The 12,646-nt window shown below is 32.8% G+C and overlaps 1 protein-coding gene across 5 annotated transcripts in view; it reads left to right on the top strand.

Annotated features, from left to right (window-relative positions):
- The window catches only part of CSMD3 (CUB and Sushi multiple domains 3), a 1,170,304-nt gene that overhangs the window by 863,527 nt on the left and 294,131 nt on the right, over positions 1-12,646 (top strand). For all 5 annotated transcript variants that reach the window (XM_025871014.2, XM_073893120.1, XM_073893119.1 and 2 more), the window contains 3 exons: positions 3,434-3,625; positions 8,254-8,380; positions 10,406-10,608. In XM_025871014.2, coding sequence (XP_025726799.1) covers positions 3,434-3,625; positions 8,254-8,380; positions 10,406-10,608 — 522 coding nt within the window. The remainder of the gene's footprint in view (positions 1-3,433; positions 3,626-8,253; positions 8,381-10,405; positions 10,609-12,646) is intronic.

The raw sequence follows: 12,646 nt of genomic DNA, 5'->3' as shown, positions 1-12,646 counted from the left end.
CATTCGTGGGTGCCTGGATGGCTCAGTCGGTTAAGCGACTGCCTTCGGCTCAGGTCATGATCCTGGAGTCCCGGGATCGAGTCCCACATCGGGCTCCCTGCTCAGCGAGGAGTCTGCTTCTCCCTCTGACCCTCTTCCCTCTCGTGCTCTCTATCTCTCATTCTCTCTTTCTCTGAAATAAATAAATAAAATCTTTAAAAAAAAAATAAAAGTCATTCATTAGGTCAAAAGGATTTAGGTAATGGGGATTTTCAGTTCATTTCGTGCTCTAGAAATTTTCATTTCATCAGAGTATCAAATTTCAGGAGGAATGGTGAATATTTATTGTATATGGGATTTTTCATACAAGAGATGTAAATCTTTATTTAATTGTCAGTTTCAAGTATTTGAGCTTTTCAACAAAAAGACTGGCAGCTGAATGTTTCCATAAAGATAAGACAGATCTGAATATTTATGAATAAGCAACAATAATTCTACCAAATTGGACTAAATTATGTTGTGCTTTGTAGCTTATATACTATTGTCCATGTGCATTTTTATCTACAATGCAAAGTATTATAAATTATCTTAATTTACAAAGAATATCTCCATTTTACCTCATCACCAGCAATTGCCAACCACATTTACAGAACATTCAAATTAAAGAAGGATGAATTTGGTAATAAACCTTGAAAAAGGAGCTTGATTTCCATTTTTATTTTGATAAATGGTATATGATAAAACTCAGAAGTGGCAGCATTTTGAATGATAAACTGAATATTATGTCTGGTATATTACAAACTTGTAATTTTTAAGCAAGGACACTTTAAATGTAGTATTAAGTATGCAGATCCATGCAAAGTAATGCGTCCTGAAATTTTAAAGTTACTGCTTCTGCTATTTCTGCTTCTGTATTTGAAAGATTGATTTGCTTGACCATGTATCCTTTATATCTCATATATGTCACAATTTGAGTTAACGACTTCTAACTTCTTTTTTGGCTCTGTTTCTGAAGCTGTTTACATTTGCCTTATTTTAACATATTTTCACCCCAATGAAACTGCCACAAATTGATCTGTACAGGAAATTCCTGAAGATTTTTTTAATTGTTTCATAAACGTCGGTTTCTCATCAGCATTATTTTAGTTTCTTTTTCAGTTGTCTCCTCAAGATAATTGCCTCTAAAAATCCACATTCATTCACAAAAATCTTTAAACACTTTCTATGTGCCAAGATTTGTGCTGGGAAGGCATTGTGGAAAAAAGGGGGGGAGGGGAATGAAAGAATTCCACTCTATAGAAAAACAAAGAAAAGAAGCAAATGGTTGTAAAATAATTAAAATGTGCAAAGTAATTCTATGAGTTAGCAGGAAAAAAAAAAAAAATGGCTAAGGCCCGAAAGAAGAAAGTAGGAAGGGTTTCTTATGTTCTCTGAGAGGTGATGTATCCCTCAATATACTGAAATCATCATATATATTCAGTACTTTGAGATATGCAAGTTTTAGTGATTTAATATCTGTTTTGACATTCTAGGAAGTCAATGGTCAAATTCGTGATTTGACATACTTGAGCTAATACGTGCTTTTTTGTTTTCTAGTTCAAATCTAGATTAATTTGGGCACAGATCTATGCCTATAAAAGAGATGCAAATCTTTTTGTTTATAATATGATTTGCACACATAAAAGTTCTTTTTCTCCAACATTATTTGACTTGAAATCACAGATTTTCCAAACTCATGAAGCTCTCTAGAATATTCTTTATAGTCCTCTAGTCTCAGAAGCTGTAACTGGTGTAAATCGCACCGATTATCTTTGGCACATTCATTCTATTATTTACCTTACATTTATACACTTCGTAAGACACTAAAGACAAGAACTCCAGGGGCACCTGGAGTTAGGTTCACCTCAGTAGGTTAAGCGTCTGCCTTCAGCTCAAGTCATGATCCCCAGGTCCTGGGATTAAGCCCCATGTGGCTCCCTGCTCAGCCAGGAGTCTGCTTCTCTCTCTCCCTCTGACCCTCCTCCCGCTTGCGTGCTCTCTCTCTCTCAAATAAACAAATAAAATCTTAAAAAAAAAAAAAAAAGATGAGCACCCCATAGCTAAGGAGCCTAGATTTTGATTACTACAATCATGCTAGGTTTAAATCATGAAGTATCCTTTTCTAGTTCTTTCAGAATCTTAATAGTGAATTGTGCCATGATTGTTAGGTTTTTAATATTTGTTCTTGTTGACTTTATTCTGCATATGCACACAAGGCCTTCTGGACCAAGACAGATGAACACTTATAACTTAAATAATATAATAATAATAACAGGGTGGCCCCCACTGTTTTGACCCAGTCCTTACCCCTGTAGTAACATGATGGAAATCAGATGGCAAAATTGACACGAGTGGCCAGGGACAAGGGATGAAGAAAAATGGACTTGCTCTGCTTAAGGCAGCTGACTTCCCCTACTCTCCCAAAAGGAGGGAGAAAGACGCATGCTGTTTGGAGATGGGATGGAAAGGATCCTGAGCTCTCATTTTAACCTCTGGAATGTAAATACATATCTCTAAGAGGCAGGTTAGCCTGCTATGTCTCCGGTTATTATAACCTAGAGATGTCTGTAAGGCCCTGGGCTTCATTCTCCCTCAAAGTATAAACATTCTCCCTCAAAGTAGAAACCTCCTCTGGAGTCAGGTAAAGCTCTCCAGCATTTTATCACTTCTGGTACAGTTAGTTGTAAATTAACTTCTTCAGGGTTACTCTTACCTCAGGAAACCAAGTTTCCAGCAAAATTCATTCAGAAAGCCCAAACTGCTGAACACAAAAATGGTTTCTTTGCACCAGAGAATGACAACATGTAGCTTTGATACATTTTTGTTTTTGTTTTCCTGTGAGAATTTTTGAAAGCTATATATTTTGGAGAGGATAGAATATAAAAATTCATAGTTCTTTAAGCTGAATTCTGTTATTATACTAACTCTTGAAAAACTATATTTTTAATATGAGACTATGATTTCCTTCCAATATTATCAAAGTAAAGCGATCTACAGTTATATTTGCAAGGGACATACCTGTTAATTGGACAGTTATGATTTCACAAGTTTGTCTGAATTTTAAGACTTTGATGATATAATCCTAGTAGACACATTGGTCAGAATTTATTGTGAGCCATAATTCACTTGAGGTAAGCAAGAAACTTAGTGCTATAACAAGCCATGATACAGTTATCTAGACCATGGGGTATCGTTGCTAAAGTTTAAAATTAAAATCACTCAATAAAATTACAGCAAATTCTAATTTTCAAGAAAAAAAAACTCTTTATGGCTACTGAAAACTATCAGAATTAAATATTGTTAGAGTAATACAATTAGGAAAAAGTAATAATTATGTTAAAAACAATAGAAGACTGTACAATTTTAAATCTTCCTGTTTAATGTTGCTTTTAATAATTTTGTATTCTTATCACAGGTTTTGAACTTTCACATTGTGAGGATCCTGGCATTCCACAATTTGGATACAAGATCAGTGACCAAGGCCACTTTGCCGGTAGCACTATTATATACGGATGCAATCCAGGCTACACTCTCCATGGCAGTAGCCTTCTCAAGTGCATGACCGGAGAGAGAAGGGCGTGGGACTATCCTCTGCCTTCCTGTATTGGTAGGATCCTCTTTTATATTTTCATAATTATTTCTGTAGAAGTGTTATCCATATGTGCTGTACCTTTTCAAATGATCTTATCTGTCCACGCACAACTGATACCTTAAATCATGAAGTTCACGAACTCATAGCTCACATTTGTCAGAGGAAATGAATGGAAAGCGAAAGGGTCTTTTTCATAAATTCATCAGTAAGTACATTTTTTGTACAACATGGATGAAGTCGTACGGAGTCATTTCAATTCTCCTCTCTTGATACAAGACTTAACTCACTACAAAAATATGTTAACACTCTTAACACACACGTTTACTGAATCACATCCATGAGATTTGTTTTAATAAACAAAATTATCACCTGTCCTGGTGTCAAGGTAGATGAAAAAACAATGAACTATTCTCAATAACTTCAAAGGCTTTCTTTTTATATATACTTTTTCAAAAATCTAAGGAAGTAATAAACTTTTCTGATGTGTATGTAGCATAACATAATTAACCAATTTCAATAAGAAGAAGCAAGTGATACCAGATATACTGCCTACAGGAAGCTAGAGAATGGATCGTGATCTCATTGTACAGCTGGAGTACTACCAAATTATAGATCAGCTACTGAGTGGGTATGTGTGGGTAGGAGGGAGGATAGAAAAGTGTTGATAAAGATGCCAGTTTTGGAGTTTGTTTGTTTAGTTTTTTTTTTTTTTTTTTTTTTTTTTTTTTTGGTTGGTGGGGGGGGTTTGTTTTTTGTTTTCTTCCTGCTCCAAAGATCAAATAGGTGTCTGGCTTGAATGCTAGGCCAACAAAAGGAAACATTTTAACAAAAAACATTGACTCCTTAATAGTGAAGAAACATGCAGCTACTCTTTAGCCATTCTTATTTCTTGGTCATATTTGTGGAGGCACAAATCCATTCTGCATCAGGACCATATAAATAAAATCAACCAAAACTTAAAAAAAAAGGTAACTGCTTTATTAAGGTATAACTAATATCTAAATACTGCGCATATTTAAAATATATAAATTGATGAGTTTGGAAACTTAAACCTTTCAAATTTCTTTGTCAGTTGATATGATTAACATACGAATCTCCACAAAACCTACTAGAAAGCAAGTAGAAAAAAGTGAAATTCCAGTCATTAAAGGCCTTGCATCTAATTACACGGTGTTTTTGATGTCACAAGACTTCTGTTGGTTTATTGAAACATTGATTCACGTAGAAAGCAAACATGTTTTTATCTAACCAAAATGCAATCATAGGCCTTTCTTTTCAGATGGCACCTGATTTGGGATAGTTTACGAAGGTAATATCTAAAATAATAATCAACCTACATTAACAAAGCTTGGGATTCTGGAATATGACCAACAGTGAGCCCACTGGCATTAGTTATGAGAAAAATAAAGCACTGATTAATTCTCTCTGAGGTTGTATTCTTTGATGTAAATATGGAATATATTCAGAAAAGCATTAAGGATTGCAATTACACAATACTATAAACTTGTAAGTACCGATTTTCCATGCTGTCCTTAAAACTAAGCTCACAAAACAAATATATTAAAACATATATATTTTCTGTATATGTTGAACCAAGCTAAAGACATTCTTCTTTTTAAAAGATTTTATGTAAACAAAGGACATTTGGTTTTTGATCAGAAGATTTTAATTCTGTTCATAACAAATCAATGTGCTTCATATTTACAAATCTCCCAAGTCAAAACTTAGTAACTTGAGGGATGCCTGTGTGGCACAGTCGGTTAAGCATTCAACTCTTGGTTTTGGCTCAGGTCGTGGTCTCAGGGTCCTGAGATCCAGCCCCAGGTTGGGCTCCATGCTCAACGTGGATTCTGCTTAGAGTTTCTCTCTCCCTCTCCCTCTGCTCCTCCCTGCCAAAAAATAAATTAATTAATTAAAAAAGAAAAAAAACCTTAGTGACTTGATACTGCTCGGGATTTCATGAGAAGGGTAAACTTTTTTTTTCTTTTTAATGATGGATGATCAGGAATAACAGCTGAAAACAGTTGGATGGATGATGTGTCATGCTGATGATTTCCATGATAACAGAATACGAAATTCTATTTTAGATGCTGTTCTCTACTGGCAACAATTAATAGCTTTACCACCTGGCCTAAGAGCATAATTTTCTCTGGTCACTAAACTTAAATATCTATTATGGCTATATATTTGCCTCTCTCAAATAAGAAACTTTTTCTGTTATATGGATTCTTTCTAGGTAATTATGTTTCTGAAGCTTATACATGGATCAAACAAATAATTTTTTGAAACACCATAGCCAGAAGGATTTAACCTATATACCTTCTTTAAATACTATTTCATTTTTATACTGCAAACATAAGTCTCTTGTTAGGATATGAACTCTATCTAGCGCTATGGCATATCTCACTGGCTCATTTGAAGTCAAAATGCCAGGTAAAATTTGTAGAAAAGAAATATGGAGAAAAAAAGAACTATGTTTAAATTCAAGATACAACACAGTATACAAAACATCAGTTTGACCTTTAATTGACTAAAAGTTAGTCTGGAGGAATGAATATCAAATCTGTTCTCATAGTATATGTATGCCATAATAGTGATAAATTATAAAGAAATGATGTAAAATGAATTAAAATAGGTACATAGTGCAAGCTTATCCACAAAATTTTTGTTAAAAAACGAGAAAAAATATCTAAATGAGTGATGGCAACATCTTAAATACTGATATATTCTTTTTATGTTAAAAATAACAAACTTGTTATTGTAAATTTTTTTTTAAGATTTTATTTATTTGACAAAGAGAGACACAGCAAGAGAGGGAACACAAGCAGGGGGAGTGGGAGAGGGAGAAGCAGGTTTCCCGCTGAGCAGGGAGCCTGATGCCAGGCTCGATCCCAGGACCCTGGGATCATGACCTGAGCCAAAGGCAGACGTTTAATTACTGAGCCACCCAGGCGCCCCTTGTTATTGTAAATTAAATTAATGTTGCAATACAAATAAAGTTGCTTGTCCTCTCTAAATGAGTATATTAGTCAGCATTCTCCAGTGAAATAGAATCAGTAGAATATCTAAATCTAGATCCATCTATCTAAGAGATTTATTTATTTTAAGGAATTGACTCATGCAGTTGTGGGAGCTGACAAGTTCAAAATCCATAGGGAAAGTCAAAAGGCTAGAAACAGGCAGACATCAATGCTGCAGTTTCAAAGAATTTCATTTTTTCTTAGAAAACTCAGTTTTTGCTCTTGCAGCCTTCTAAATGACTAGATGAGAGCTACCCACATTATCAAAGGATAACTTCTTTTCCTTAAACTCAGTTGATCATAGACGTTAACCACATCTATAAAATACTTTCACGTCAATATCTACATTAGTGTTTGATTAAATAACTGGATACTATAGCCTAGCCAAGTTGACACATAAAACTAATCATCACAATGTGGTGAAATACAATATGTAAAAATCTTTGAAATAATTTTACCTATATGAATACAGCCTACTCTTTTGAACCATTTCATTCAGTTGCTATTAGGTCTCTTCCAAATGTTAAAAGTTTGTCATTGACTGGCTTGGCTACAATAATAAAAACAAAACAACAACAAAAACAAAAAACCCAAGAATTCAGCCATTGAATGTAAGATGGAAATAGTGCAGAGAACAAGAAAAACAAATATAGAAGTACCTTCAAATATTTAAGCACAAAGTAAAATGTTTTGGTTTTGAGATTTTGGGTTTTTTTGTTTGTTTGTTTTTTGGTAGGAAATAATCTGGAGAATTTTCAAATGTATTGTGTTACAGTGTTATGCTTGTTTCAAGGGTTAGAGATGTAGCATGATATACTAACAGCAGCACTTAGTTTCTCTCATGTCCAGTACAGACCGCTCCTTCTAGATTATCTGTTTATGGAAGTAAAACCTCTACAGATATCTCAATGAATTAAATAGCTTCAGAATGGAGAGGAAATCCTCCAAAAGATTTATATATATATATATATATTTTATATGACAATACTTAACATTTTTAATTTGATGAGTTTTGTAAAATTTATAAAATTTAGTTTTGACCCATTAAATCAAAACTAAACTAGATTTTACTGAAGTGAGAAATCTAATAAAAATGCCACTTTGACTTTTGGGGGGTTAAAAGGGAAAGAGTTTAGAGTGATTAAAAGGGGAATAAAAGGACAATGAAATTTAGACGGCCTGAGGGACTGCAGTAAAGATTAGTTTTTCTCAGAGGCGGGGTAGCAAGATGATGAATTTGTTCAGACCGCAACCAAGGTGCAGTGAGCAACTTGCCATCTGTTTCCCCTTTTTAAATTATCATTACTTAACCACACATCTTAAAATCTTTGAATGCCTAAAATCAGAGTTCCTGAGTGTGTCCTTTTTTTATTCCCTAATTAGGTTAATTTTATTATCATTTGTGTGATCTAACTTGAGACTTTGTTTTATTGTATAGTATATTTTTGCTTCAATCAAAACATTAATCTGAGAAAGTATATAGAGATGTATTGTTTTAAGAGGAAGGATAATCAAGTCTTGTTTTCCTCAAGGTGAAAAAATACATATTTTTGAGAAATTCGTCCATTGTTTTTACAAAGATTGGCATTCAATTATGACTTAATGTTTTCTATTTTTTTATAGCTGAATGTGGAGGTCGCTTTAAAGGAGAATCATCAGGAAGAATCTTATCTCCTGGTTATCCCTTTCCATATGACAATAATCTGCGTTGCCTGTGGATGATTGAGGTAGATCCAGGAAACATTGTCAGGTAAATGGATTTCATTTTCTCAAAATTACTGGGGAATCTGAAATTTCTGAACAGCCTCACTATACAATATCAAGCATCAAGGTTTTTCAGTATTTTTAGCCTTGGCAAAGAAAGATGTGGGTTTCATCTGTTTAAAGTATGAAAAGTATTCAGAAGCGTGATTTATTGATTTATGGGTCACAATCGTAGCTCATATAACCCCTAGAGGGAAGCTTTTCGTAGTTATAATAGACCACAGATATTAAGAATATTTTTATTCTTCTTTGAGACTTTAATCTTTCAATTCTTGAAGATTCAAGATGCTAAGTCCACCATTTTGCTAAGGATATAAAGTTGTGCGGGTCACTATTGTAAGTTCAGCCTCATGAACATTTGGAAGAATTAAACAAGGAAGGGAATTCAGTAATATTCCATCTCCCTGGCTATAGGCATATCTCTGGAGCATCAGTTCTCTGCTCCTTTAACCATATTTGATTTCTCTTTCCTGCTGAGTTTAGTTAGGTGGCTCACAATTCTTCACATTATCGACCCATTGATAAGGGGAGAACCATCACCTCCTAAAACAACAGCAGTGAGGTTTCCAAGGCTATCACATTCTCTAAATCCTAGTTTAATTCTTATGGTTATGGCTGGGAACAGATTAATAAATGAACAAATAAATCCTCCTCTCACAACAAATCTGAGCTAGTTGGTGTGTTATCACTCTCAAAACAATGTTTCATATAAATGAAATTTCAGACAGGCTTTTGGGTGGTAAAGGTGGTTATAGAAAACAAGTATTATACTTCATATAACATGCTGAAAGGGACACTCCGTGAATTATTCAATGTGAACTAGTGTATAACTTTTGCAAGGGAATTTGCAGAACTCAAAATAGACTACATAAGATCAGTTCTCAGCCTGTTTTCCTTTAGTATAGATCACACATCGTATTATTTAAATATTAGGATTTGTAAACTTGACAATACTAAATTCAACAGGATTCTGGAATTTTTTTAATTAAAGAACAATATTTGATATTAAATTGCAACACTAATTTAAAGCTATGACTATTCACATATCAAACATGAATGTGATATATGTAAAGAGAGATTTGAGCGTGTTGCTATAATTGGATTTCTAATTTTTGGCACTGGCCACAAAAAATATCAAACACTAATTTTGTCTAGATTAGATATAAAGCAGGCTTAACATGAAGCAAATTTCTGGTTTTTGTGTATTTGGGGGGGTAGGGTTGGGTAGAAAATGTTCATTTCACATTAAGGAACTTCCCTTTTACTCTTAGATTACTGGGTGTGATTGTAATGTTGAATTTTTTAGAAAATACTTTTTCTGTATAGCTTGAGATGTTCATGTAATTTTTTTTCCTTATACCTATCATTGTGATGAAATGTATTGATTGATTTTTTAATATGAACTAATTCTTGCTTTCCTGGGATGAACTTCATTTTGATTCTGATAAAACAAACAAACTTGAAACATTGGTAAAAATATATGCTATGGAGTCAGAACACTTGAGTTCAATTCATGACTTTGCCACCCTGTGGGCAGTTTATTTAATCTGTCTCAACTCCATTTGCCACATTTATAGAACTGAGATAAAATACCTTCCTGCTTCATTGGGTCATTATAAAAATTAAACAAAGAAAATATATGTAATGCATTTTGCACAGTGCCTGGCACGTACTAGATCCTCAGCCAGTGCCTGGCATGAACTCCATGCTCCCTAAGTATCACCTACTGTGGCTACAGTTAAAATTCAGGAACACAGAAGAATGTATGTCTGAAGTTTCTGTAATTTGCAAATGTGATATAATAGTACTTCTAATCCTATTCTAGAAAAATAAATTGTACTGTTCGAGAAATATGTATTAAGGTTAGATATGCTGTTTATATAATTCATTTTTTATCTGATAGAATAAAGGAAATATCTAATAAATCAAAGATGCATATTTGTTATATTCTTTATTTAAAACTGAATCCATGTTTAAAATAATCAAACAGAGATATGTGGTTCTCCCACAGCCTACAGTTTCTTGCTTTTGATACGGAAGCATCACATGATATACTCCGAGTTTGGGATGGTCCACCAGAAAATGAGATGCTCCTAAAGGAAATTAGTGGATCTCTTATTCCTGAAGGAATCCATAGCACTCTCAACATAGTAACCATCCAGTTTGACACAGATTTTTATATCAGCAAATCTGGATTTGCAATTCAGTTTTCAAGTGAGTTATTATTTTACTTCTTTAATGCAAAATAAGAATGCTATTGAAATAGTATTTTAACTTTATTGCCCAAAACTTTAATTTTAAAATTTTAATGATCCTAAATATTCTTATTTCTAGTCTTCCTATTCGTCTTCAGTTAAGGTAAAATATACTTGGAAAAAAGCAATATAATTAACTTGGAATTAATCAATTAATCATTGAGACCTTCTACTTGTCAAACCATTTTTTTAAAGTACAAGTGATGTTAAAATAATTCAGCAAATGAAATAATTAGTTTACAAAAGCTTGTAATCTCAATTTACCATAAAACTGTATATTTCAAAATGAAATTTTTGTAGATAAGGAAGAAAATTAATACTTGCCATTACAAAAAAAGCAATCCTATATTTTTACTAAATTTGTTTTTATTCTTTTAAAAATCTTAATTATATATTCCCAGATATCTTTGACAAATATTTTAGATCTACTTTTAAATTAAAGACTTCCTATAACAATGAAATGTCATTCATTGTAAGTAATTACCAGTGTTCACGACATTTTTTTTTCTTCTTTTTTTCTTTCTACAGCACTGCTAAGTGGCTAAATATATGTTGTTCTGTAAAAGGGATTTTTGCTTAGTAGATGGAGAAAATGAATAAAAACTTTAAAATTTTAATTGTTATATTTTTACTTTTATTGCAACATACGTTGCCTCTTTGAGAAAATTATCTAATGGATTTTCTAATTTTATAGTCTTTAAAAACCCTATTAACACAAACCTATGCAAATTTCTAAGATCACTTATGGAAAGCATACAAACCAGTGTTCCTGAAATGTACCTGAATTTACGTCCTGGCTCCTTACTAACTACTGAGTTTGGGTACCTGATCTCATCATCTGAGGCTGAATTTTCTAATTCACATAGGTATAATAATGCTTATCTCATAAATACATTATTAGAATGTAACATGATCATGTGTGCGCAGTATTTGGTATCAAGTATATAGTTGGTTCTCAGTGAACTGTTATTACAATATAAGTAAATGTAAAATTGAAATCCTTTGGAAAAAAGTTAAAAAAAAACCATAAAGATTAACTTTTGAGATGACTGTCCACAAAATATATTGCTTTTGAGTAAAGAACTGGTTAAGACAGTTAAACCACTTGGCTGACTTTTGGTGCATGGAACAGAGTTGTTTGACATAATTGACTAACGTGAGTGAATTGTTTTATATGGTGTAAGCCAAGATTGTGTGAGAGAGGTGTAAATCAGTACAGAAGAGCCAGTGTCTGTAAATTTATACTTTATATTTTGAGAAAAAGAAAAAAGAATGAAAAGTGAAATTACCATGTAATTGGTGAACATAAATGGCTTCCTTTCTTCATATTTATATCTTCTAGTTTTTCCTGCTTATTTTTCTTTTTATGAGGATAAGAACAATTTGTCAGAGATTGCTGTTTAATTTCAGTTCTTTCAAATTATTGTTTGGCAACTAACAGTTCCCCTTTCCTTTACCTTAAATGAGTAATATATAATATTTTATACTTAACTGATTATCGGGGTTTATAGTTTGACTATACTCATGTGAAAAATTGCGTAAGGCTAGCATTGTGAATGCCAAGTTCATCTGCTTAATAGATACCGGCTGTTTTATATATGTTTCCAGGAATTTTTAATGCAGATTTGTCAGTTAAATTAGTAATGCATTTTCATATTTATTGTACTTATAGGGCATTTAAAAAAACAATATGCATCATACCAGAACTTTAATAAATCTGTCTTCATAATGTTCTTTTAAGATGCATAGAAATTTGTACTCATGATCTGAGACTAAAAACCTACCCATTGAAATAAAATTACTTTGAAGATGAATATATTATATTTTGAAAAGCATCAATCAATGAAAATTAGTCACTTGTTTGGATATCTTCTATTACTCATTTTTACATGGCTTTCCAAGTATCCAAATTTCAAATTCAAAAATACTCTTTTCATGAATGAGATCTTTCTTGGTGTACCAGAAAACATGTCAAGAGCTTTATACACATAATCTCA

Source organism: Callorhinus ursinus, unplaced genomic scaffold (assembly GCF_003265705.2).
Source record: "Callorhinus ursinus isolate GAN/ISIS: 27379988/994484 unplaced genomic scaffold, GSC_fseal_2.0 scaffold5, whole genome shotgun sequence".
Taxonomy (NCBI): domain Eukaryota; kingdom Metazoa; phylum Chordata; class Mammalia; order Carnivora; family Otariidae; genus Callorhinus; species Callorhinus ursinus.
The sequence above is the reverse complement of the archived record's forward strand: the minus strand, read 5'-3'. Positions and strand labels throughout refer to the sequence as shown.